Source organism: Oncorhynchus keta, chromosome 1 (assembly GCF_023373465.1).
Source record: "Oncorhynchus keta strain PuntledgeMale-10-30-2019 chromosome 1, Oket_V2, whole genome shotgun sequence".
Lineage (NCBI taxonomy): Eukaryota > Metazoa > Chordata > Actinopteri > Salmoniformes > Salmonidae > Oncorhynchus > Oncorhynchus keta.
In genome coordinates, this window is record NC_068421.1 from 52,975,515 (window position 1) to 53,000,844 (window position 25,330).

General features: G+C 44.7%; 1 protein-coding gene across 1 annotated transcript; it reads right to left on the bottom strand.

Moving 5' to 3' along the window:
• Nucleotides 1–6,154: 6,154 nt before the first annotated feature.
• nphs2 (NPHS2 stomatin family member, podocin) lies at nt 6,155–10,266 on the bottom strand. The gene is made up of 8 exons (XM_035776020.2): nt 9,863–10,266; nt 9,514–9,617; nt 8,874–8,946; nt 8,426–8,508; nt 7,964–8,167; nt 7,555–7,610; nt 7,290–7,368; nt 6,155–7,022 (listed from the first exon to the last, which is right to left on the bottom strand). Exons 1-8 carry the CDS (start codon nt 10,221–10,223, stop codon nt 6,732–6,734), a joined length of 1,251 nt encoding a protein of 416 aa, XP_035631913.1. The 5' UTR covers nt 10,224–10,266; the 3' UTR covers nt 6,155–6,731.
• Nucleotides 10,267–25,330: the final 15,064 nt, after the last annotated feature.

Here is a 25,330-nt window from a genome sequence, read left to right on the forward strand (position 1 = left end):
TTGCCGGTCTGCCTGGGCTGATCACGAAATTGGGGAGGCAAAGTTAAGATTACAAAAATGAAAAAAAAGAATATGCATGATGACTCATGTTCAAATAAGGGGCACCACTTGTTTATTTTTAATCAAAAAACTATAAAATACACAAGGGAGAAATGCAATTTACCATATCATTCTGTCTGATGGCAACAAGTTATTTTCAGTTGGCATTGCTGTGTATGATTTGTGTGTGTGTGTGTGTGTGTTTTTTGCCTTGTGTGTTTTGCTGTTTTCTTGTGTGTGTGTGTTTGTCTTTAGTTCTCTGTGTGTTGTTGTGCATTGTGGTGCGGCGTTCATAGGCGGGGGGTTGACCTTGGGAGATGAGGGCCAGAACATGGTTAATGAACTGAATTCTTTCTTCTCAAGATTTGAATCAGACAACTTTGTGTCGGAGATTAAACAAATGGAAGCATCATTACAAATGTTTGAGAGAGTTGTTGTTCAACAGTCTGATGTGCTAAAGCTGTTGAGGGGATGTAACACATACAAAAGCCCAGGCCCAGACAAAATGAGTGGACATGTGTTAAAGCACTGTGCTGAACAACTGGCGGGTGTTTTTACAGACATTTTCCAATCCTCACTCGACCAGCAACACGTGCCAGTATTGTGGGAAAACTCAATAATTATACCAATTCCTAAAGCATCTAATCCCTCTGTGCTGAATGACTACCACCCTGTCGCCTTGACATCCTTAGTAATGTTAGGGTTCTGTTTGTTGACTTTTCTTCTGCCTTCAACACAATCCAGCACTACATTCTGGCACAGAGACTCATATGGGACTTCTCCTTAGATGGGGGGCTGGTTTTGTGGCTGCTGGACTTCCTGAGCCAACGCTCACAGCGAGTCAAAATAGGTCCCCACTTGTTGGACATACGCAATACCAAACACAGGCTCTCCTCAGGGATGTGTTTTGTCCCCACTCCTGTACATCTTGTACACTAATAGTTGTACTAGTTCCCATCCTAACAGACACCTAGTTAAGTTCGCTGATGACAGTGCCTTGATCAGCTGATGACACTGCCTTGATTAGCCTGTTGCACGATGACGAGGAACATCATGGCCCGGTCCTAGATGACTTTGTAGAGTGGTGTGAGGAACACCATGGCCCGGTCCTAGATGACTTTGTAGAGTGGTGTGAGGAACACCATGGCCCGGTCCTAGATGACTTTGTAGAGTGGTGTGAGGAATCACACTTGGACCTCAATACCAACAAGACCAAAGAGATGTGCATTGACTTCAGGAAGCATTCAACACCTACCACTGCAACATGTATCAGAGGTCAGAATATAGAGATTGTAAAGGAATACAAATACCTGGGTGTCCTCTTGGACAATAAGCTTCAGTGGAGTAAATGTACAGACCTGATCTACAAAAAGAGTCAACAGAGACTGTACTTTCTCAAAAAGGTTGGATCTTTTAATGTAGACTGCACTATACTGGCTCTGTTTTACAAATCTTTCATTGAGAGTTTAACTTTTTGTATTGTTTGTTGGTTTGGCAATGCCACTGTCAGCCAGAGAAATATGCTGAGAAGGATTATCAACACAGCAAGCAAGGTACTTGGAGTCAAACAGACAGGCCTGGTTGAGATCGTTAAGGTCAGGGCCCTCCGCAAGGCTCACAAAACCATTTTAGACCCAAGCCACCCCCTGTACCCGGACTTTGAATTGCTCCCCTCTGGGCGCAGGTAGGGCACCCCTCAGCAGGAAAAACAGAACTAGACAATAATTTGTGCCAGGTGTGATATTCCTCCTAAATAGCTCAGGCTAATGTTCCTATCGACTCATTAAGGCCAGCAGGCTAATGTTCCTATCGACTCAGTAAGGCCAGCAGGCTAGTCTTTAAAATTTTTTTATTGGTATATAACTGTTATGACAGTTGTATTGTCAAATTTGTCTTCCTGTGTGTGTGTGTGTGTGTGTGTGTGTGTGTGTGTGTGTGTGTGTGTGTGTGTGTGTGTGTGTGTGTGTGTGTGTGTGTGTGTGTATGCATGTGTGTGTGCGTGCGTGTGTGTTTATGCTGCTGCGTGTGTGTTTATGCTGGGAGTGTGGCGATTGGACGGAGTCCTGTCAGATCCTGTTGTCTGACGTGAAGGGCAGTTCCGTGGAGCTGTGCGTCACACTGAACTGCATCCCCCATTGCCCAGCATATGATCTCTAGTAAGCCTGTGATAATCCTTTTACTGTGGTCCCTCTCTACCTTGCAGTTAGCCACCCAAAATGAAAATACCATCCCACTAGGCACTGATGCAAATTCAGTGATTTTGTTTTTGACATTGTGTTTAGGTTAAACATTTTCCTTTCACATTGATGAGTTCTTTCAAATCATCAGGAAATAATATATACTATAATTATTTTGTTGAAATGACATGGATTCAACCAGCTTGCAACCAGTGGGGGTGTCATTTGAACATTTGAAGCATCACAGGTTTTTGGTTGATGTGATATACAGAATAATGATATCAGTAGATGAACCTAGCTGCAGTGTAGCAGTGTATCCACTAGAGGCTTTTGATGAAGATGAGGTGCAAAATGACAGGCAGATCCAATTAACTGAGGTCACCATGTGGACCAATTAACTGAGGTCACCATGTGGACCAATTAACTGAGGTCACCATGTGGACCAATTAACTGAGGTCACCATGTGGACCAATTAACTGAGGGCACATGGTGACCAATTAACTGAGGTCACCATGTGGACCAATTAACTGAGGTCACCATGTGGACCAATTAACTGAGGTCACCATGTGGACCAATTAACTGAGGTCACCATGTGGACCAATTAACTGAGGGCACATGGTGACCAATTAACTGAGGGCACATGGTGACCAATTAACTGAGGTCAGTCACATGGTGACCAATTAACTGAGGGCACATGGTGACCAATTAACTGAGGGCACATGGTGACCAATTAACTGAGGGCACATGGTGACCAATTAACTGAGGTCAGTCACACGGTGACCAATTAACTGAGGGCACATGGTGACCAATTAACTGAGGGCACATGGTGACCAATTAACTGAGGGCACATGGTGACCAATTAACTGAGGTCAGTCACATGGTGACCAATTAACTGAGGGCAGTCACATGGTGACCAATTAACTGAGGGCAGTCACATGGTGACCAATTAACTGAGGGCAGTCACATGGTGACCAATTAACTGAGGGCAGTCACATGGTGACCAATTAACTGAGGGCAGTCACATGGTGTCCAATTAACTGAGGTCAGTCACATGGTGACCAATTAACTGAGGGCAGTCACATGGTGACCAATTAACTGAGGGCAGTCACAAGGTGACCAATTAACTGAGGGCAGTCACATGGTGACCAATTAACTGAGGGCAGTCACATGGTGACCAATTAACTGAGGGCAGTCACATGGTGACCAATTTACCAAAGAATACTAAAAAGATTTGCAACAAAACTAGCCATGTTCAGTATCTGAGAGGTGCTCAACAAATAATAATAATAATTATTATTATTATTAATATTAATGATTATTATTATTACTATACTAATTCTAATAATGATTATTATTATTCATGCTAGTCATTTGCATTTTCCAGCTCTGCGGTGAGATTTCCCCTAGGTGCAGATCTAGGATCAGCTTCTCCTAACCATAATCATGAATTGGGAAATGCTAAACTGACCCAAGGTCTAGGCCTAGGGGCAACTTCACCCTTCACTTATTTTCATTCAAAATGAATGAAGTCCAGAGCCAGAAGTACACTACACATACAAAAGTATGTGGACATCCCTACAAATTAGTGGATTTGGCTATTTCAGTCACGCCCGTTGCTGTCAGGTGTATAAAATCGAGCACACAGCCATGCAATCTCCACAGACAAACGTTGGCAGTAGAATGTCCTTACTGAAGAGCTCAGTGACTTTCAACGTGGCACCGTCATAGGATGCCACCTATTCAACAAGTCAGTTCGTCCAATTTCTGCCCTGCTAGAGCTGCTCCAGTCAACTGTAAGTGCTGTTATTGTGTAATGGAAATGTCAAGGAGCAACAACGGCTCAGCCGCAAAGTGGTAGGCCAACACAAGCTCACAGAATGGGGACCGCCGAGTGCTGAAACGTGTAGCGTGTAAAAATCATATGTCCTCGGTTGCAACACTCACTACTGAGTTCCAAACATCCTCCGGAAGTAATGTCAGCACAATAACTGTTTGTCGGGAGGATGATGAAATGTGTTTCCATGGCCGAGCAGCCGCAAACAAGCCTAAGATCACCATGCGCAATGCCAAGCACCGGCTGTAGTGGTGTAAAGCTCGCGGCCGTTGGACTCTGGAGCAGTGGAAATGTGTTCTCTGAAGTGATGAACCACACTTCACCATCTGGCAATCCAATGGACAAATCTGGGTTTGGCGGATGCCAGGAGAACGCTACCTGCTCCAATGCATAGTGCCAATGGTAAAGTTCCAGTGAAGGGAAATCTTAACATTACAGCCTACAATGACATTCTAGACAATTCTGTACAGGTTGGGGAAGGCCCTTTCCTGTTTCAGCATGACAGTACCCCCATACACAAAGAGAGGTTCATACAGAAATGGTTTGGCGAGATCGGTGTGGAAGAACTTGACTGGCCTGCACAGAGTCCTTCCATGATTTGGAATGCCGACTGCAAGCCAGGCCTAATCGCCCAACATCTAGCGGAAAGCCTCCCCCGAAGAGTTGAGGCTGTTGTAGCAGCAAAAGGAGGACCAACTCAGCATTAATACCCATGATTTTGGAATGAGATGTTCAATGAGCAGGTGTCCACATACTTTTTGTCATGTAGTGTCTTGTTAAGTAAAGGTTAAATAGAATTTTAAAAAATATAAAAGTGTAGGTTGTGGATCATCGACTGCAGTTTTGGAATTTGTCTGCAATACCTATTATTGACCAGCAGGTGGAGGCGGAGGACCCATGGAGTGCTCACTAGCCAGCTCTATTATCAAGCTGATAGGCCATGATGGTAACATCATTGAGCAAACCCTCGGGGGAGGATACTATTCAGCTGGATGGGGTCCTGTGTGCCTTGTTTCACTGTGAAAACATTGATGTAGCAAGACATGCATTCCGTCCAAATCTTCTTTGTTTGGCCTCTGGCAGACTGGTGTCATGGTGGCTCATCCACACACAGCAGAGCCTTTGATGCCCTGGCTTCAGTGGGGATTCTGCAGCACAAGTTACTGTAAGTTATTGGTCTTTATTGAGGGTTCACACTCCCTCAGCACTCTGTATCTCCCATCGAAGGATTATTACTGGAGTATTACATTGAAAACACACACACACACATTTGGTTGTCTCTTGTAAAGTGCTTCACTTGCACTCGTAATAGTTTGTCACAAAAGCCTTTTTCGCAACTATAATGTACACAACTGTATACTTAATTGTGTGTGTGTCAGTTGTGTGTGTGTGTGTGTGTGTCAGTGGGGTCGAGGCCCAGGCCCAGAGTGCAGAGGAGCGGGCCCTAAAGCCAGAGGAGGCCTTCCAGGCAGCGCTGGAGAAGATCCAGGATCTGTGGAGACTGCTACAGGGCAGGCCCTGTCTGGAGGCCAAAGGTAGGTCAACACCGAGACACACCTCAGTGCTAGGTCAATACCATAGGATTGTAGGATCTTAATTTGAGCCAGTTCGTTAACAGGGGGCAAATAATCCTGCAGCAACAGGAAATGTGAATTATTATGTGGATTATAATTACTGGACATTTTTGTAGGGGTTGATACATTTGGGGAAATGATGTCTTGAATTTCAACGTGGAAATGACAAACTTCAGCCTTTTTAACCTCAAATACACTACACGTTTTAAATCTCCTTCTTTGCAGGAAGGTTCTCCTGCAGCAGGCTGATCAAATTAAGATCCTACATCTGTAGGTCAACACTGTTGGATTTGGGATTTGGACACTCATCTATACAATTTGCATTGCAGTGAGCAAGAAGTCTGTGGCAGTGTTTTTCTTAAAGTCAAATGTGTCTACCCCTGTGAGTCAGGGGCCTGAGACTAGCCCCAAACACACCAAGCCCAAGAAACGCTGAACCTTGAAAACAGTACAGTAGTTTTAGAGGTAATGGGAACTCGGCTCCCCTGTATTTGACAAATGAATGCACAGTGAAGTCTGAGGAGCACATGTCTGGGCATTCAACAGTATTTAATCATTTGTATTTTTTGTTGTTGTTCTGTCATTTGCATGATATTTGTTAAGCAATCATGTCCTACAGGCTTACTGTTAAGAATTTGTCAGAATTTGTTCTTAATTGCCAAGTTAAAGGTTGAAATAAAAATACAAAAATGTAAATGGTGTGAAACATGCTGTATGGTTCCTATTTTTAAATTATATTATTATCATTATGATTGATTTATTATGGACCCTATTTACCTTCACACTGTCTAAATTTAGGTGGAGTGTGTCATCAGTTTATTGTATAAATGATACAATAAAAACACTCATCTCTTTACTTTACAGAGGAAAAAACGAAACAATCACCGAATAAGATTTTCACACTTCTTCAATCTGATATGACGGGGGCATATCAATAATCTCAAATGGCCTCCTCTGCTTCCTTCACTTCATCAGCACTTATAGGAAAGAACTGGAATGGCAGAATCAGGTTCCCTGGTACCCACCACACAGCTCTTTAGACCAGTGCAGCCACTTCAGACAATTGAGAGGCACCCGAATTAAGATGCTTCCCTTTCTCTCTGTCTACTACATCATCGGCGAGTCAGTCTTCCGCTCCTCTTTGGTTTCTCCTCCTTTTGGGATGGGACTGGCTGGAGCCAGGTTTGGAGCTGGGGCGGGTAAGGTTAAGGGTGAGGGGTCACGGGGCAGGGTGAGGAGGTCCGAGGGGAGGGTGAGGACCAGTGCTGGGCGTTCGGTGCGGAGGGTGTGTAGCAGCTGGAGGAGACGGAGGTGGATGGCGGCCGGGGAACCAGAGAGGGAGTCCAGAGATGCCTTCAGAGCCTCGCAGGCTGCCCTCTCTCCCTCTGCTGCAATCACCTACAGAACAGGGAGGAAGGGAGCCTAGGGTTAGAGGTCAAGGGTCCCAAGTTGGCAACGCATGTTGTTTCGCTTTTGCTGTTTATCCTACCTCCCTTCTGACATGCGTTCCTGCCAACGCACGCGCACACACGTGTGTGTGTGTGTAGGCTTGAATGGCTTAAATACAGAAGACACATTTCAGTTGAATGCATTCAGTTGTACAACTGACTAGGTATCCCCTCTTTCCCATTGTACACATACACACCAAACAAACTGATGACATACCTTGATTTGGGCTTGTCTCTTAGCCTCAGCCTCTGCCGCTAGGCTTTGCTGCAGCTCAATGGGGAGAGAAAGATCCTCTCTGAAATGAACACGGTGAAGAGCGCACACACACGTCAGCAAGGTGAAGACACAAGTTGACCATTCCAACATGTACCGTGTTCTTTAAACATTTGCTCATGACACCACCAGCCAACGTGGCAACTCGTCTTGTTTTGAAAACGTTACAAATGCCTGTATGTAAATGAGCCACCGATGAAAGTCTTACATTTCTGCTCTCTCCACCTTGATCCCCCACTGACAAGCTACAGAATCGATAGCCACCTGTAGATTGAGATAAAAGAGCAGAATGATTCATACTCCACCATCCATTCACTCACAAACATTCCTGGACCATCCATGTGATTTTACGCCGCTCAATACCAAATTCCACAAATAACCTTTGTCAATATCAAACATCAATATCCCACCTGGGTTCAAATAATATTGGAAATCATTTCAAATACTTTGTCTGTGCTTGATTGAGCTTGCCTGACTTAATGAAACAATTGGATAGTCCAGAAACTGTAAACCCATTTGGCATTCTAGGTTAGAGCAAAGACAAATTCAAATAGCATTTGAACCCAGGTCTGGTCAATATACAGACCCATACAAATACTGTACAACAGGTTAGGTACCTGGATCTCCTGGGCGATCCTCTTCCTGTCCAGCAGAATGTGGGTGAAGTCGTGGTGGGCAAGAACGTCTCTGTCTGCCACCTGTACCAGGGCCTGCAGCACGGCACTCACACCCGACAGGGCCGTGCTGCACAGAGCCACATTCTCTATACGGTAGTAACACACCGCGCTCAGCTCCGTGCTCACCAGATCCTTGGTCACCACCTGGACACACGCACGCACGCACACACACACACACACACACACACACACACACACACACACACACACACACACACACACACACACACACACACACACACACACACACACACACACACACACACACACACACACACACACACACACAGGAAGAAACACACACATTGCAGCAGTAAAAGATTCATGCTCAGAGGAATTTTGGGGGGAATATTTGATGTAGATTGTAGTTTTTTCTGTAGGCTGTCAGAGGAGTTACCGTACCGTGTGAGCTGGGACCTTGAGCATTTTTAGACGGATGTCCACTTTCTGGAAAACATCGAGTAGTGGGAGGTAGAAAAGTAGACCTTGGTCCCGAATGGACATACAGTAGAGAGAGATTGGAGGATATTTTTTTACACACGGTGTCATGGACACGCACAGTTTGATAAGCATGTGGGCTACAGGGCTTGTTCACAGGACTTGCGCTGTGTAAAGTGTTACCAATTGCCTTTTCAAATCCATTTCAGAAATTCAGAGATTGTTTGATGCATGCCTCGTACCTAGCCCAAGACAATTCTTTCATGTTTGAAAAAACGTGCCAGATGTGACATTTTCCTGTCATTTTATGAGTAACCCCCTATGTGTGTCCCTAAGACAATCCCATTACGCTTAAAACACTATGAATGACTTATCGAACGAGTCCTCAAGTAATATAATAACAAGCACAAACCTGGTCCCCTGGGTCTCCCTCGCAGTAGGTGACCCAGTCTGAAGATCACAGCTCTTTCATGCTCCCTCACAACCTGTCAGTCAACATAGTGACGAGCTGTCAATCAAGACTTTGCCATAACGGAATAACACACAGAAAGACAGCCCACTGTGTCGTTCAATGAAACATAACAGATCACACATTTTCACTCCAAAGTTGATACTATTCTTACCAAAAGAAATGGGGGTGCTGAATCCTTGTAAATGTCTGTGCCTTCATTCTACACTATAGAAATCTACCATTTGGTGAGTGATGTCCAACTCTGAAATATTGCTTGAACATTTTTTACACAGTCATCATCAAGTTGTTATACTGTGTCATGTGGGCGGCAGGTAGCCTAGCGATTAAGAGAGTTGGGCCAGTAACCAAAAGGTCACTGGTTCGAATCCTCGAACCATTCTGCCCTTGATCAAGGCAGTTAACCCCCAACAACAACTGCTCCCCGGGCACCGATGACGTGGATGTCAATTAAGGCAGCCCCCCGCACCTCTCTGATTCAGAGGGGTTGGGTTAAATGCTGAAAACAAATTCAGTTGTGCAACTGACTAGGCATCCCCTTTCGTTCTGTGTTGTCTATGTAATGGAGGTAGAACATCCTTACCTTCACACAGAACCAGATGGAGATGGGAAAGAACAGAATGACCAGGGTTAGAGCCAACACCATGAGTAGCCACTCACACACTCCAAGACTCCTCGGCTTCACGCCTGGTGAGGACAAATACCACGATTCACACTCACAGTAAGCTAATGTCCTTATCAAAGATATCATCATTTCAAATCAAAGACCAGGGCCCATATTCAAAAGAGTCTCAGAGTAGGAGAGACAACCCACCCCCCTCTCTCTTATTCATTATGACTGCAAAGGTAAAACTGTTCCTAGACCTGTATTCCTACCCTACGATGCTTTGCGAATACGGGTCCAAATATTGATGTTTAGAAACATGTCTTACCTTCCTCCTGCCATTCACTCTCTAGTAGCGCCATGAACTCCTCGTTCTCCTCTCCCCTCTCTTTCTCTCTCACATTATCCACATCCACAACAGTAGACGTGGACTTGACTGGCCTGTCTATCTCTTTATCCGCCTCTCCGTTGGTCTCTGCCTCCCAGGTATCCCTTTTTGGCCCCTCTTTCTTCTCATGTTCCTCAGGGAGCCTCACTGTCTTGGTGCCCTTGTGATGGCGGCCCCTGGAAGTCGGAGAACTAGAATGTTCTCTCTTAGCCACCCTCCCTGCTCGCGGAGTGCGGCGAGGGGAAGCTGTCTCCGGACGTTTCTCCATCCCTCTTGGAATCTCTGTGATGAGAAGAAGCATCCAACCAAAAGCTAGTGGTGGTTTCAACTGCCCTTCTCTTCCTCTGTCGCAATCACCTACGACAAGCCTATGACAAGGGCTGATAGTTGGCAATACTTGTTGTCTTTTGCTGTTTATCCTTCCTCCCTCCCTACTGGCGCCCGCTCTCGCGTGCACACACACACACACACACACACACACACACACACACACACACACACACACACACACACACACACACACACACACACACACACACACACACACACACACACACACACACACACACACACACACACACACACACACACACACACACACACACACAGTGTAGGCCTATAACTTGAAACCCTATTAACATGACATAGATAGAAAATCTTTTGGAAAGGCATTTGAAATATAAGTTGTCGTTTTTGTCCTGTTGACATCATAGCCAGTAATGTGAGATGAATATGTGAGGATTGTCATTGGAAATAAGACAACCTTGTAGATCTGTGTGCTTGGGGAGTCACTGTTGGGAATGTGCAGACTCAGATGTTTGTCTCTTTTCCAAAAAGCTGATCAGTCAGTTTCCCCATATTTTTCTGTACAGGAAAGACACACATCCTCCCAGACACAATTTAATTAGACTGTAAATGAACCATTTGACCTACATTTTCCTTGCTGCAGTTATTCTCATAAGGCCTGGCTAGAAACAAAGTATTTCAGTTGATTAGACATTATTAGATATAATTAGAAGATGACTGAATAGTCTGCATTTCAGATGTTTTATTATTAAATACTATTTATTATTATTGCTAAAGCTTTTAAGGAATCTCACACCATTTTATGGGTTTGTATTAATTGTTGTATTGTAATAATTTTATACATTGTCGTATCAATTGTTGTAATTGTGTGTAATCACTTTTGATCACTTCCAGTAACTTCCCTGGATCACTGCCCTGGCCAGAAGAGGGTCCATTAAGCAATAAGGCACGAGGGGTTGTGGTATAATTAGAACAGTAAATATAAATGTCTTGTCATATCCGTGGTATACGGTCTGATATACCACGGATTTCAGCCAGTCAGCATTCAAGGCTCGAACCACCCAGTTTATAATCAATTCACCGACAAAGATACGTATTCTGTCGCCATGCTTGCGCGTGCAGTGGCTCTCTTTTACGAGAAAATGTGTCTGACTGAAGTGTGTAAAAGCCATTCTCTTTTTCTTTCTGTTGCAAAGTTTTTGAACAAAACATGTTTTGAGACTAGTAATTGGATGTGTACAAGCCAAATGGGTTTTTGAAGACGAAATAAATAGGTACCTAAGCAGCTAGCTATCTTAACAACTGTATGGTATGGCTTGTGCAACGATTAGCTTCGCCTCAGACGAATGTAGCTAGCTCCTATCAGAGATTTGGATTTAATGGTGAGAGACCTATGTCTCCACCCTAACACTGGGATTTGTTGTCCACAGAGCGGGAACGGCGGGCTATTAAGCTCTCGCCTATTCTTCCTCTCTCTGGATTGGTGGATACATCTCGTTATTTTAATATTTTTTGGGAATATTTGATTAGGGTTGTTGACGTCAACCGCCTATATGGAGAGAGGTGCTATGCTGCTGCTATAGTTCATTTCTTTGAAATGACCTGGAAACAACGTTGATTCAACCAGTGTGTGCCCAGTGGGTAATGTTGTTCAGATGCATTATTTCGTTTTTTTCTCTAAGTCAAATTGCACCTGTTGTAGGCCTAATTAGGTACAGGTCGAACCATATATTTAGATGGCTCTGGGTCCAATGGTGGACAGTGGGGGTGGATTCTTTGCACATTTCAAAGTGTCATTGTTGAGAAAATGCATTGGGTACTTTTAAAGGGATAGACATTCACTTACATATTCAAACATTCAGAATATTGCATTCCAACACCCCGACTCCACTTATTAACTTTCATACCCTCCCCTCTCTCTCTCTCTCTCTCCCCCGCTCTATGTCCGACAGTTGACAGAATGACCCAGGAGCAGCTGCTCTCGTGCCTAAAGAATGATGTGCGCTCCCTGCTCATCTCAGCCAAGCAGGGCCTGACCCCAGATCAGCTGAGTCGGGACTACGTCAACATTCTGGGCCACCCCGTGCCCCTGAGGACCCTTGGCTTCCGCAAAGTGCTGGACCTGATCCGGGAGATGCCTGACTTGGTGTACATTGACTGTCTGGGAGATCGCAACTTGGTGTTGAAGGATGAGTAATACTGAGCAGGAGTTCCATCTTTGGCTTATGAAGTTATAATGTTTTGGCACATATCATGCGATTGTTTTCATGTTTATGGAGTTAACATTTTTGGTTCTTCCTTGAGTGTAGTATGCAGTATGAGGAGTCTGAGAAGCTGAGCACAGAGATCATTGTACAACACAGATGTCAATTCCGTTCCGTTCCCTTCTAAACTCAGCAGACCAACCTATCTCTCTCTCCCCATTCTGCAGTGGTGGCGGACGACACCACCAGAGGCATTGTGGAGTTGGTGGCCAGGCAGCACAACGTCGACAAAGCCCTGGCGTGTTGGTGTGGGCTTCTTCTCCCCATGCTACCAGCAGCACAGCCCCATGGTCCTGCCCTGGCTCGGCCTCACTCCCCCGGCCCTTCCTGCCCAACTCCGCCAGCTGCTCTCCCAAGGGGCCGTGGGCCTGTCGGAGCTGGAGACCGCCTTTGCCCTCCGCTATGACTTCCCTTTACGTGTTACCAACTACGGCTTCTACTCCACCGCCGAGATGCTGGCAGCGGCCAACAGCCTGGTGGCGGTCACACAGAGCCAGATGGGCTCCCTGCTGTCCCTCAGGGGGGTGGAGGTGGCGCCACTGATGAGGAACGGACCAAAGAAAACAACTCATCTCACCGAAGCAGACATTCCCAACGGTTCCAGTAGTAAGGCCGATGACAGACAAACAGACAAACTCAGACTACCTGGTCCAATCACAAATGCCTGTTGTCCGTTGCAAAACATTTGGCTGCGGTGTGCCCTAATGAATACAACCTAACTGGTGTGTTGAGGCAAAGGGCAGCTAAGTGTGTCCAACCTAGTTCTAAAACTTCCGATAAAGTAGTGCTGGGAAAGAATGAAAGATGAAAGCCTACGCAATTGCTGCAGTTTTGTGGACAGAAAATGTCACCCCGTTTACATATCCCAGCATCTCACAACGGTCCATATGTGTTTGTGTATGCGTCATATTACATACGTAATGTCATGTGTGGACACACATATTAAGTGTGTGGCTGCTCTGCTCACTCAGATGATGGACATTTACGGCTCGGTGCGGTGTCGGCACTGGACGCTATTGCGAGCCCAGAGCCTGAGGACCCCCACATCCAGGGGCCCCCGGGAGCTGGTGTCTGTGCTTGTGGAGCACGTGGGGTCGCTCTCACACTTCTACATCCGCTTTGACGAGAACCAGGAGCTCCACGCCCTGGAGAACAAGATGATCGAGATGAGGTGAACGACAACAACGACCGCAACAGCCCTCTGCTAGACTGGAGGATTAGGGAGTTGTGGGTGGGAGTTGTAGTCATAGACATGTAGTCCAATTGCATTATTCTGTATGAATTTGCCATAACTGCTCATATGTAGTAGGAGTCCACCATATTGTGCTCAACTATTTCAACTGTTTTCAGACCAGTGCAGATGAAGGACAGGAGAAAAGGGAAGGAAGCTATTGAGATCCTGCGGTTTTGGTGATGCCCTCTCGTTTTCTCCCTTCCTCTTTTCCTCCCTCTCTTCATCTTTCCTCTCCCTTCCTCCCTCTCTAGCCATCCTTCCAGGAGCTACTACACCTGTCTGAGCGCTTCGTGCGACCCTGCCAGGTGTGCTGCGTGGTGCCCCCAGGGCATCTGGTTCTACCACGCTTGTTGTCCACCGTTTGTTGTCCACCTCAAGCAGGACCTGGCTGGGCACTTGTTTTGATCTGAGAAGACTGGACATGCAGTGCACTTAAAAGGGAATAGGGTGTCACTTGGGATGTAGCCAATCTATTCTTTACTCTTGCCCAGACTAATCAACAGCCTTAATATGTAGTCCTTTTATTTGAAGTGAATGTTTGCATCTCTGGTCTCACCATGTGTTGATGTGTTGCTCGGTGCAAGGTGGTAACAGAAGGATTCTCTCCCTCTCAGGTTGTGTTACTCAGAGCTCCCGGCACAAGCAGTCCCCTCATCACTGGCTGGAATCAAGCCTTTCAGTGTAAGATCTAATATGCTACCATTTACACAATCTACCATGACTGACATTCCCACCACTGGGTCCGTGTTCATTAATTAGGATCAGACCCCCCCCCCTTTCCATATAATCGAAAACAAATCCTATTCCAGCACTCCTCCCCTGACTTTGATACATACAGACTGGTCTAAGAACAGCTTTAACCCACGCCCTTTGTGTTCTCTCTCTCCTCCCAGGGCAGCCGGAGCGCACCCTGGTGGTGAACCTGCACAGCGACCACGCCGGATTCCTGCAGCTCTTCCTGTGCGACAGACACACCCAGGAGGATGTGTACATCCACAGCACCCTGCAGGGCCACGGGGCCACGGGCTCAGCTGCGCCCCCTGCCGTCAGCGCAGCAGTCGGTCACACACACTACACACTACATTCACAGATTACACATGTTAGCGCACACATGCTAGCACACACACACACACACTGTAGTTGTACAGACACACAGGTGTAGTCATACAAACACAAACGTTTCCCATTCAATGATCCAATTCAATCTCTCATAACCTCTTCATCATAACCCCTCCTCTCAGCTGCGTGGCCAGTTCAACCCCGTGAGCTTCCATCTGGGCGAAGGCGTGTTTGACGAGGGGATGGAAATAGAGGACGAAGACCCCACCCTGGAGCCTTGCCCCGACGCCACCACCAGCACCACTCCCCAGCGCACCATCATCCAACCCCAGCCTAAGAGCTCCCCTTCCCATGCACATGCGGTACAGAACAACTCGTCTCTCTCTCAAGCATACACACACACACGCACACGCACGCACACGCACACACACACACACACACACACACACAGACTGACACACACAAACACACAGACAACTCTCCATCTATCCCCCTCTCTCTCACTAACTATAGCATTCTCTCCTCCTCTTCCTCCAACACTGTCCACATAACAGCCCTTATCAGAGTAGAGGAGGCTCAGGCAGAGCAGCCCCAGAGATGGGAGCAGCGGCCCCGCTCCAGCTTTAGCTCTCCAGCTCCTCCCTAAGTGAATTACTGCCACACTCCCTCCCCACCCACAGAGAGAGAGGGGGGGGGGCATCATTCTCCCCTTATGGACACTGTACTGTGTGGAGGTCTGGGGCTTGGCTGGAGGCTGGTTATTAACAGACATGGGTTTTGTTGTCGTGCATTTAAGTTTGCAGTGTTTCAAGTGCATGTCAACCGTGAAGTATTTTGTCTGTAATTACTTTTTTGTTTTGTGTCGGACCCCAGTAAGACGAGCGGTTTGCCATGGGCATCAGCCAATGGGAATTCTTATCAATGAAAACATTTCAGCTTTAGATCTGTTTTGATTTTCGCAATTGTTCGGGAAAAAAACTCTAGTGGCCTCATTGGTGGAATATTATTCATATCTTTCCTAATTGATACACGTTTTCTTTTTTTTGCGCTTCTATGTCAAACGGTTTTTCTATATTTCAGTCTTCTGGGATGTATATAAAGTGTAATGCTGGGAGGTAAACTCAGTATTTAATACGTTTCAACTATTATCTGACATGGTACAGGTGTCTTTTTTCTTTTTTAAGTACATGAGCAAGTGTGTGAGGTGTATACTTTTGTTGAAGACTACCAAGAATTTGGTTAAGACTACCATGAAACACTCCGTGTGACCCTGATTTAGCCCACTGCAGTAAAAATATATTAAAAGTCCACAGTCTCATGATGTGCAGGGAGAGAATGATTGTATTTGTCAAAAATGATGTGACATAAATTAGCGGCCCTGTTGGAATTTGTCCTTCCTTCCTCCTTTCCAAAATAAAAGTGATCACCTTCTTACACAGTGGGGTTTCTGGAAAGCCTGATAATGGTATCCTTGCCTATACCTATCCCAATGGGTTATATCAGTCACTTTGTCAAGGAAAGGAGAGGAGGGAACAAGGATTTGCATATGAAGTGCAGTAGTTGAGTAATCCATATTTTTAGACCTCTAACCTTATGTGCGGGAAAGAAGCCAAACAATTGGAGGAGCTGTTTGACCTTTGACCCCCCGTTACACACTCTTATCAGAACATAGAACAGGATGACATTAAAATATCTTGTTGTCATGTGTGTAATTAGCCTGGTCTCATATCTGTTTTGGGCCTACTACTTTGGTCAATCGTGATGAGACCGCACAAACAGACCTGGAACCAGGCGAATGTATAATGCAACTGGGGTTAAAAAAGGAATTGTCGAATGTTTTGTGGTTGTGTTTCTCCAGGGGGGCCAGAAGGCAATCCCGTTTGCGGCTTTCCCGTTTGCGGCAGAGTAAGAACCCATTGCTGTGCTGTAGTGACTGGGACCAGGGCTGGACATCCAACCCCACCACCACCCACACCCCAGAGGTGGTACATCCCAAATCAAACCTGGGTAACCATGGAGACACCGCTAAGGTAAGGACAGAGGCCAGACGTTAGGCCAGACGTTTTGGTTGCCAGAATGTACAATTTAAAAAATGTGTTGCCAGATTGAAAAGTGACATTTTTTATATATTTTTGTTTACATGGGAATAAAACCTGACCTAAAACATTACTAAATTACCAAAGTCCATACTATAATTGACTATATTCTGCCTGAGGTCCAGTTGTTTGAGTCGTTATCTGACAACTTGCCTTTTGCTCACATGACTAAGCAGCTGGTTAGAACTAATTTCATTGGAAAGCAATTGCAGAATGCAGTCTCACCTCCTGTTGTCGTGTTGTTTGTCACGCATTAGACCTCTGCCCCTGCACATCCTCCCAGGAATCCCCGAGGCAACACACACTTAATTGTTTGTTAATTGGAAGAACAATTCCTCTCCCACCGATGTTCTCATTTGTGAACTCATTAACCAAAAGACTGGAATGAAATAAGCTTGTTTGTGCCAAATCCCTGTGAGAGGAACAAAACAAAACATAAATAGGCATTGAGATTAGCTTTTTATTTCCATTCATTGGCTTTTGTTTTGTTTTCACATTCTTCAAAAGGTACTCTCAATACAGTATGTTGTGTAATTACATTGTTAGTGCCTGAGATATGGATTCGCGTTAGCCAGTTCCGTTCCGATGATTTGGCGCTTTTCAAAGTCCCAGTTAATGCACGAATAAACATTCCTACCCTTTCTCTCCCTCAGACATTTCATCCGCCCCCTCCTCCACCTGGTGCGGGTCCTAGTGAGGTGAAGCAGCCTGGCATGTATATGGTGGAAGTAAAGTGACCCCTGTGTCCCTCATGCCCCCCAAATTGAAAATCCTGAGCCTCCAAAACCCTGGACTGATGCAGACCCAGAGTGCTCCATACGGTACACTTAACATATCACACACACACACACACGCGCAGTAAACTAACCATTATACACACACACACACACACACACACACACACACACACACACACACACACACACACACACACACACACACACACACACATGCAGTGAACTAACCATAACATGCTCCCACCCCCGCACACACACATGCAACACACAGGGGTTAGCCTGAGCGCTAATGATGCTAGAAAAATGCAATGAAATTAGCCTGTGCCATCGACGCAAGCAGAGCATATTGATTTCGATCCTGCATCCCCACTAGCGGATGGCCCTGCACTGAGAAACTGACACCGATTCAATTAGACCTGTTACCATAGCTATTTGACCCAATTGTGTTTCCTAATTGCATTAGGCTTGATATTGATACAGTGTTACAGTGCAGTGCTTTCGATTGAGCTGTGAACAAAAGACCCGAACAGGCCATGAAGTACAATGAGCACGCTGAGCTTCACACAGAACGTGCCATCGTTCAGCAGCAGTGTTACTTCTATGTCTAGCTGTTATATGAATTTTGGGACAGATCTTAACTTGAGATGCTTAAGCAAAGCATGCATACCTCTGACTTTCACGGGAAATCGTGCATTGAAATATAATTAGCATAATGCAAACATACCGATCAAAATGTTTACGATAGAGATATGTATTTTTACATGTTTTGTCAGGCCATAAGACATCCCAAAAAACATCTGTAGTGTCCGAACAGTTTTTGACTGTTTTTCCATGTATTCAACTGTTATTCAAAGTGTTTCTATGGGGTAATAGCAGTAAAGCCAAATTCATCAAATAATTGTTTTTATATATATATATATATATATATATATATATTATATTATATTGCTAAATGATATATAGCTAAATGATATATACTGTAGCTAAATGATCCTTGGTATGACCATCTTACAACAATTGCACATGTTTTCGCTAACACTATGAGGAATGTGTGCACAGCTCCTTCCTCGATATCTAAAATAATCAGAAAGCTTGTTTTGTGGAATTTTGTTTTGTAGAATCTTTATTTTACCTTTTGGTCTACTGTGGTCCCTCTTTCCATTGTCAGGTTCAAACTGGTTGCAAAATGCTTATTAAATGTGACCCAGGTGCTGTCCAACCAAATATGGCCACACATTGGGGTAAAATGACACACAAATGACAGAAAACCTTTTGAAATAGAGGAAGTACCGTGGACAGCAACCTGTCGCATAGACCATACCTTGTTGTTTACAATTTCAAAAACTTTTCTCCTGTTTGTGCCAAATGATGTAGACCCAAAGTACTCATCATAAGCGTGAAGAGGTGGTCAGGATGTAAAAAGGAAGAGTGAAGGACAGGAGAAAGCTGCCCCCCCCACTGTGCTCTCACTGGCTCCCCTGCCCTCAGGCCAAGGCTGCCTTCCCCCATCACCTCCCTGAGCGTCCATCACGTCTGACAGAACTACTAACTCCCCAACCATGACCCACTGATTCATCCCTGTACTCACTCGTTCCCCTCTTTTATTTATGCTCTCTCCGGTCTTCCTGCACTCTGAGGCGCATCACTTCCAATAATGCATTACAGCGGGCCTACAGCGGGCCTACAGCGGGCCTACACCGTGGCGAGGTGTACTCAGCGAGAGGGTGAATCATCCTGGAATAATCACGGGAAAACAATAAATAAAACAACAGGTGGTGGAGCGCCAAAACTCTCGTCCGCATCAAGCCGTGAGTGAGCCAAGTTGACGACTTGTTTCCACTATGACTGAACTACTCTCTGCCTCATCAGGAACCACCACCCGCTCACTCCTCTGCACCGCTGCATCTAAAAATGTTCCCCCTGTCAAAACGATCACTGTCAGAGGACACGGGGGAAATAATCCAAACGGCATGTCTTCTTCTACCGAGGGGCTGCCCCTGCCACGACCTCTTCCGTCCTCCATTTTGGAATCAACTGCGAGGCATTGGAATCCATTAGCCTCTTAAAACGGTTCTTTCATGTACATTTATTCAGAGCGACTTACAGTAGAGAGTGCATACATTTTCTTTGACTTTTTCGTACTGGTCCCCTGTGGGAATCGAACCCACAATCCTGGCATGGCAAGCGCCATGCTCTACCAACTGAGTGTTAATGAGCCCTGCTCCAGCGGTCCCGGAGGAGGCCTGGTCATTTAGAAGGCCTTAGCAGGTAGAACGTAGGCTGCCTTCAGGATTATGCCTCATTGCAGCTCAAAGGGGGGCGGAATACACAGAAACAAGATTAGCCCTTGAAACATGCAGCAATATGCTCAGACTAGCATCATGTTATGATGCTGTATAGCCAGTGCTTGACGGTCCATTAAACTAGTTCCCCCGAAATTGACAAATTACATTAGTCTATAGAGAACTCCGATTATTCACTGTTAAGGGTTTATTCACATTTCCCATGACTTCTCAACGACTTCTAACTAAATTCTCATGACTCTTATTATAGCCTACATGGAAAAAGTAAGCATTACAGACACTGAAAAGCTGTTGTGTCTGATCCCATGTAGGCCTACCATCTCCTGCTGTTGTGCCCTTGATCAAGGCACTTAACCTCCCACAAAGTAGAACTGCACTGTTGGTCACATGTTGTTAACATGTGGTCAACCCTCCACCTGGAGAGATCCTGGGTGTGAAGGCTTGGCTTTTGATCCAACCCTGAAACAGGCAAATCTGCTAATCACGGTCCTGTTGAACAGCTGATGTTTAGCCTACATTGTGGTTAGACCAGGGCTGGAACAAAAGCCTGCACACCCAGTAGCTATCCTGGAGGATGGTTGCCACCCTTGATGTGAAATATTGTAACATTACAACCAAATACTTTTGTCTTTATAAAACGATTTCCTCAATCAATGAATCAGAGATCAAATGGATTAGGTAGGCTACTTCAAAGCAAGGTATCTAACTAGATTATTATTCTTTTTTTAAAATATAAGGCTCAAATATTAATGTTTCAGGGGAGGTCTATGCACAGCAAGTTATTTGTCAATTAGGCTATCCTTAGAATATTTGTAATTGCGACAACGTTTAACATGGCTACTGTTTAATAGAGGGGAATCCCAGTTTTCCAACGGCGCGGATTTATTTAGGCTATCTACAGTACCCGTGGAAAGGCGACAGCGACATTAATGCTTAGTTGGCTATCGTTAACTAGCGAGATAACAAGCTACACGTTATGTTTTGAATGGACTATCTAGTTAGTCTTTTGTCTGACATTAGTTTATACCTGCAGCTGAAATGTCGCTCTCGCTTACTCCAGCAACAGCGCACACAGACACGCATTGAAGGCTATTACGATAATAGCTGATATGTAGGTTTTTTAAGTGATTTATATTATTTTAAAGTGTGCCTTCATGAATTGTATTAACAATGACCTTTTCATGACCTTACAAACCCTCATTTGACAATGTGGAACAGCGCATCATGCGCATGTTCAATCTACGCAATCTCGAACAAGCCAGCCAATGTCACTCACAGATTTGCGGCAAATGAATTTGAACAACCTTTTTTTGTCTTGCTGTGTGAATCTGGGGTTGCTATAGGCTACTTTGTTTTATGGAGAAACTGGTATGCAATTCCCACAAAATTAGAAATGCATGTAAAGCGCTGCTGACAGCGCGTGCCTTAATCCAGCACTGTGTATAGCAGTGCGGGGACCAACACCGGCCAGAGATGTTGCTAACTGGTCCCTGGCCACAGATGGTGAGCTGACACCAATTGTATTCAGTTCTTAAGTGTTAACTTTAATGGAAGTGGTCCTCAAGGACAAATATTTGACTATTTGAACGAACATTAGTATTCGTTTATCTATGTGACATTGCTACATAGCCAACACGAATAGACCATTACTTTCCAAATGTTAATAAAACAACAGTTTTATAACAGTTTTTATGAGTGCGCACCACACAAAAGACGCACAGATAGCCTACATATCCGTTTAACGTGTATAGCTTGTTGTTATTGTCAGTCAATCACAGCGGCGCTACAGTCAGAGGCTCCATGTGAGATGGGACATTTCAAATGAATGCGAAATGGAATTAAAATTACGGAATGAAGTTGGCTAAATGAGAAGGAGTAGGCTACAATGATCAACAAACATTTGTGCTGTAGTTTAATATGAATGGAGTTGTTGGTGACATGGACGGGGAGCGCAGCAAAATGGCCTCATTTAGCCTTGCTACTGTAGCTAGCTAGCTGGCTACTGTAGCTTGCTGGGTTCTTTACAACGATTTGATACAGTGAAGACAGGCACTGCCAGGTGGTATGATGATAATCTATGGCAGCAACACGTTTGTCAAATTAGCTCGAGTCGCTTTGACTACTTTCTCACTCAATTCAATCCAAAGGGCATTATTGGCATGGCATTATTGGCAAACATATGTTTACATTGCCAAAGCAAGTGAAGTAGATAATAAACAAATCAGAAATGAACACTAAACATTACACTCACAAAACGTTCTAATGTAGAGAGACATTTCACATGTCATATTATGGCTATGTACTGTATTGTAACAATGTGCAAATAGTTAAAGTATGAAAGGAAAATAAAAAAACATATGGGTTGTATTAACAACGGTGTTTGTTCTTCACTGGTTGCCATTTCCTTGTGGCAACAGGTCACAATTCTTGCTGCCTTGATGGCACACTGTGGTATTTCACCTAATAGGAGGAGGAGTTTATAAAAAATGTAATTTGTTTTCAAATTCTTTGTGGGTCTGTGTAATCTGAGGGAAATATTTTTCTCTTATATGGTCATACATTTGGCAGGAGTTTAGGAAGTGCAGCTCCATTTCCACCTCATGTTGTGGGCAGTGTGCACATAGGCAGACATGGCTCTCAAGAGAAGACCGACTATGGCGGCCTCTCTCAATAGCAAGGCTGTGCTCACTGAGTCTGTACATATGATTTTTCTTAATTTTGGGTCAGTCACAGTAGTCAGGTATTATGCCACTGTGTTCTCTCTGTTTAGAGCCAGATAGCATTCCAATTTATTCTGTTTTTTGGTTGATTATTTCCAGTGTGTCAAATAGTCATCTTTTTGCTTTCTCATAATTTGGTTGGGTCTAAATGGGTTTCTGTCCTGGGACTCGGAGGGGTCTGTTTGTGTTTGTGAACCGAGCCCCAGAACCAGCTGGCTGAGGACACTCTAGTATCCTCTCTCTGTAGGTGAGGGCTTTGTGGTGGAATGTGTGGGCATTGTTGTAGAATTTAACATCTTTTTGCTGGATTCTGGATTTTGATATCTAACAGTCCTAATTCTGCTCTGCATTCATTGTTTGAGGTTTTGCGTTGTTCGCAAAGTATATTTTAACAGAGTTCTGCATGCAGTGTCTGGTGGAATTATTGTAATCAAAAGGAGAGACTTTTAGATTTCTTCAAAACAATCAAACTTTATTATTTAACTACTGCAGTAATTGGAGCTGGTCGGTAATCACCCCTGGAGGTGATCACTGAGAACTCAACCAGCTGGTTTACTGCAGTAATGGAGCTGGTTGTTAATCACCGCTGGAGGTGATCACTGAGAACTTAACCAGCTGGTTTGAAGCACAGTATTTTATAGCAAAGTGCATCCTCCTTCAGTCTACATAACACACAACAGATGTATGGAATGGGTCACAAGGAGCCATGTCTCCCTGGTACCGTTTAGAACAGAAACATTAACTCATGCTCTGCATCGTAAATCTCCTGTCAGCGTTATCTCCCAGAGGCCCACTTTCAGTTCACACAAACACACAAGAGAGTTATAGGAACCCTCTATTCCATCGCATAAAACAACCATTTGATGCAATAAAAGTATTATAAAATAAGCTTGTCATTTCCACTATATGTCTCAATTGGGTGTTTGCCTCATTTTGTGAGTTCTTGGTTGGGGAGTGGATCCCAGACCTCACAACCATAGAGGGCAATGGGTTCGATAACTGATTGAAGTATTTTTAGCCAGACCCTAATTGGGATGTTGAGTTTTATGTTCCTTTTGATTGCAAAGAAGGCCCTTATTGCCCCCCTCCCCCTCCCCTCCCCCCACACACACACCTTCTGCTGAAACAAGCAGAACGCAGCGCACCAGCTCTCTCCCGAGTCACGCTAGATATCCAAATATCCCCAAAAATATGTTATTCAAATAGTGAAATAATTTCAAATGTCCAACCCTATTCCCGGGTATAAAAATAAGTTAAACACTGCCTTATCATTTGCTTCACAGTCTGACGAGTCACAGGTCGATTAGAAATCTATATAGCATCTACCGAGGGTCTCTTTAGTGATTCAAATGCAATACTGCAGACCAAGAACAACGGCAGGCACCATCATCTGACCACGTTTGTCGCGTGTAATAATTTAAGTCACACAAAAAAAAGGAATGAGGAAGATATCCGAGATGAAGGCGGATAGACGATCTAAAGTAGGCCTCTGTGTGTTCAGTCCAAACCGTTGTATGATTTAGTCGCAAATGCCATCCCATCTCCCTAATCACATTGTTACCCCAAGAAACCTAGCTCAGTGCATATGGACCGATATGCAAACATACACACACACGCGCGCACACACACAGTCATTAGCTGTGTTTGTGCTCCCCTGTACTCCCCCTTATATGCACTGCTGGGGTCTTCTGCTGCTGAATTCTAATGGCTTCAATCCAACTCCGCCAGCACCAATAATAAACTCCACATTCAAGAGGGGCTCTGAGCACCGGGTTATTTGAGCATTTATGTGTGTGTTTGCGTTTGAGAGGCACAGCGGGCTGCAGAGCAAAATGTGAAAATGAAGAGCATTCTTATGTTGATTCTGCTTTGAAAGTATTATCTCCAATAAATTACATTTGAGGAATTAATTAATTGGAAGCAAAGTGAGCTTTTCATTTCCATAATGTCTCTCGAACCCCCCCCCCGGACATATTTGGTTTCGCATACCGACTAACAAAGCTGGCAACTGCACCGCCCGCAACCGCAGGGCTCTCCAGAGGTTGATGCGATCAGCCCAACGCATCACCGGGGGCAAACTATCTGCCCTCCAGGACACCTACAGCACCCGATGTCACAGGAAGGCCAAAAAACATCATCAAGGACAGTAACCACCCGAGTCACTGCTTGTTCACCCCGCTATCACCCAGAAGGCGAGGTCAGTACAGGTGGATTCAAAGCTGGGACTGAGAGACTGAAAAACAGCTTCTATCTCAAGGCAGTCAGACTGTTAAATGCTGTTAAATGACCATCACTAGCACATTAGAGGCTGCTGCCCTATATACATAGACTTGGAGTCAGTGGCCACCTTAATAATGTTTACATATTTTGTATTACTCATCTCATATGTATATACTGTATTCTATACTATTCTAATGTATCTCAGTCTATGCTGCTCTGACATTGCTTGTCAAATATAAATATATGATTAATTCCATTCCTTTACTTGAGATTTGTGTGTATTGTTAGATAATTACTGTTTAATATTACTGCACTGTTGGAGCTAGAAACACAAGCATTTTGCTACACCCGCAATAACATCTGCTAAACACGTGTATGTGACAAAAAAAATGATTCGATTTGGTTAACCATTGCATGAGGGTTGATCATCCAAGTTCTATAGACATTATAGTGTTAGCAATAGTATTTT

Coding starts and splice junctions, on each gene's coding strand:
- nphs2 (XM_035776020.2), bottom strand. CDS start 10,223: ATGCTTCTTCTCATCACAGAGATTCCAAGAGGGATGGAGAAACGTCCG. Junction 9,618..9,862: donor GAGTGAATGGCAGGAGGAAG/GTAAGACATGTT, acceptor TGTCCTCACCAG/GCGTGAAGCCGAGGAGTCTT. Junction 7,369..7,554: donor AAGGTGGAGAGAGCAGAAAT/GTAAGACTTTCA, acceptor TGTTCATTTCAG/AGAGGATCTTTCTCTCCCCA.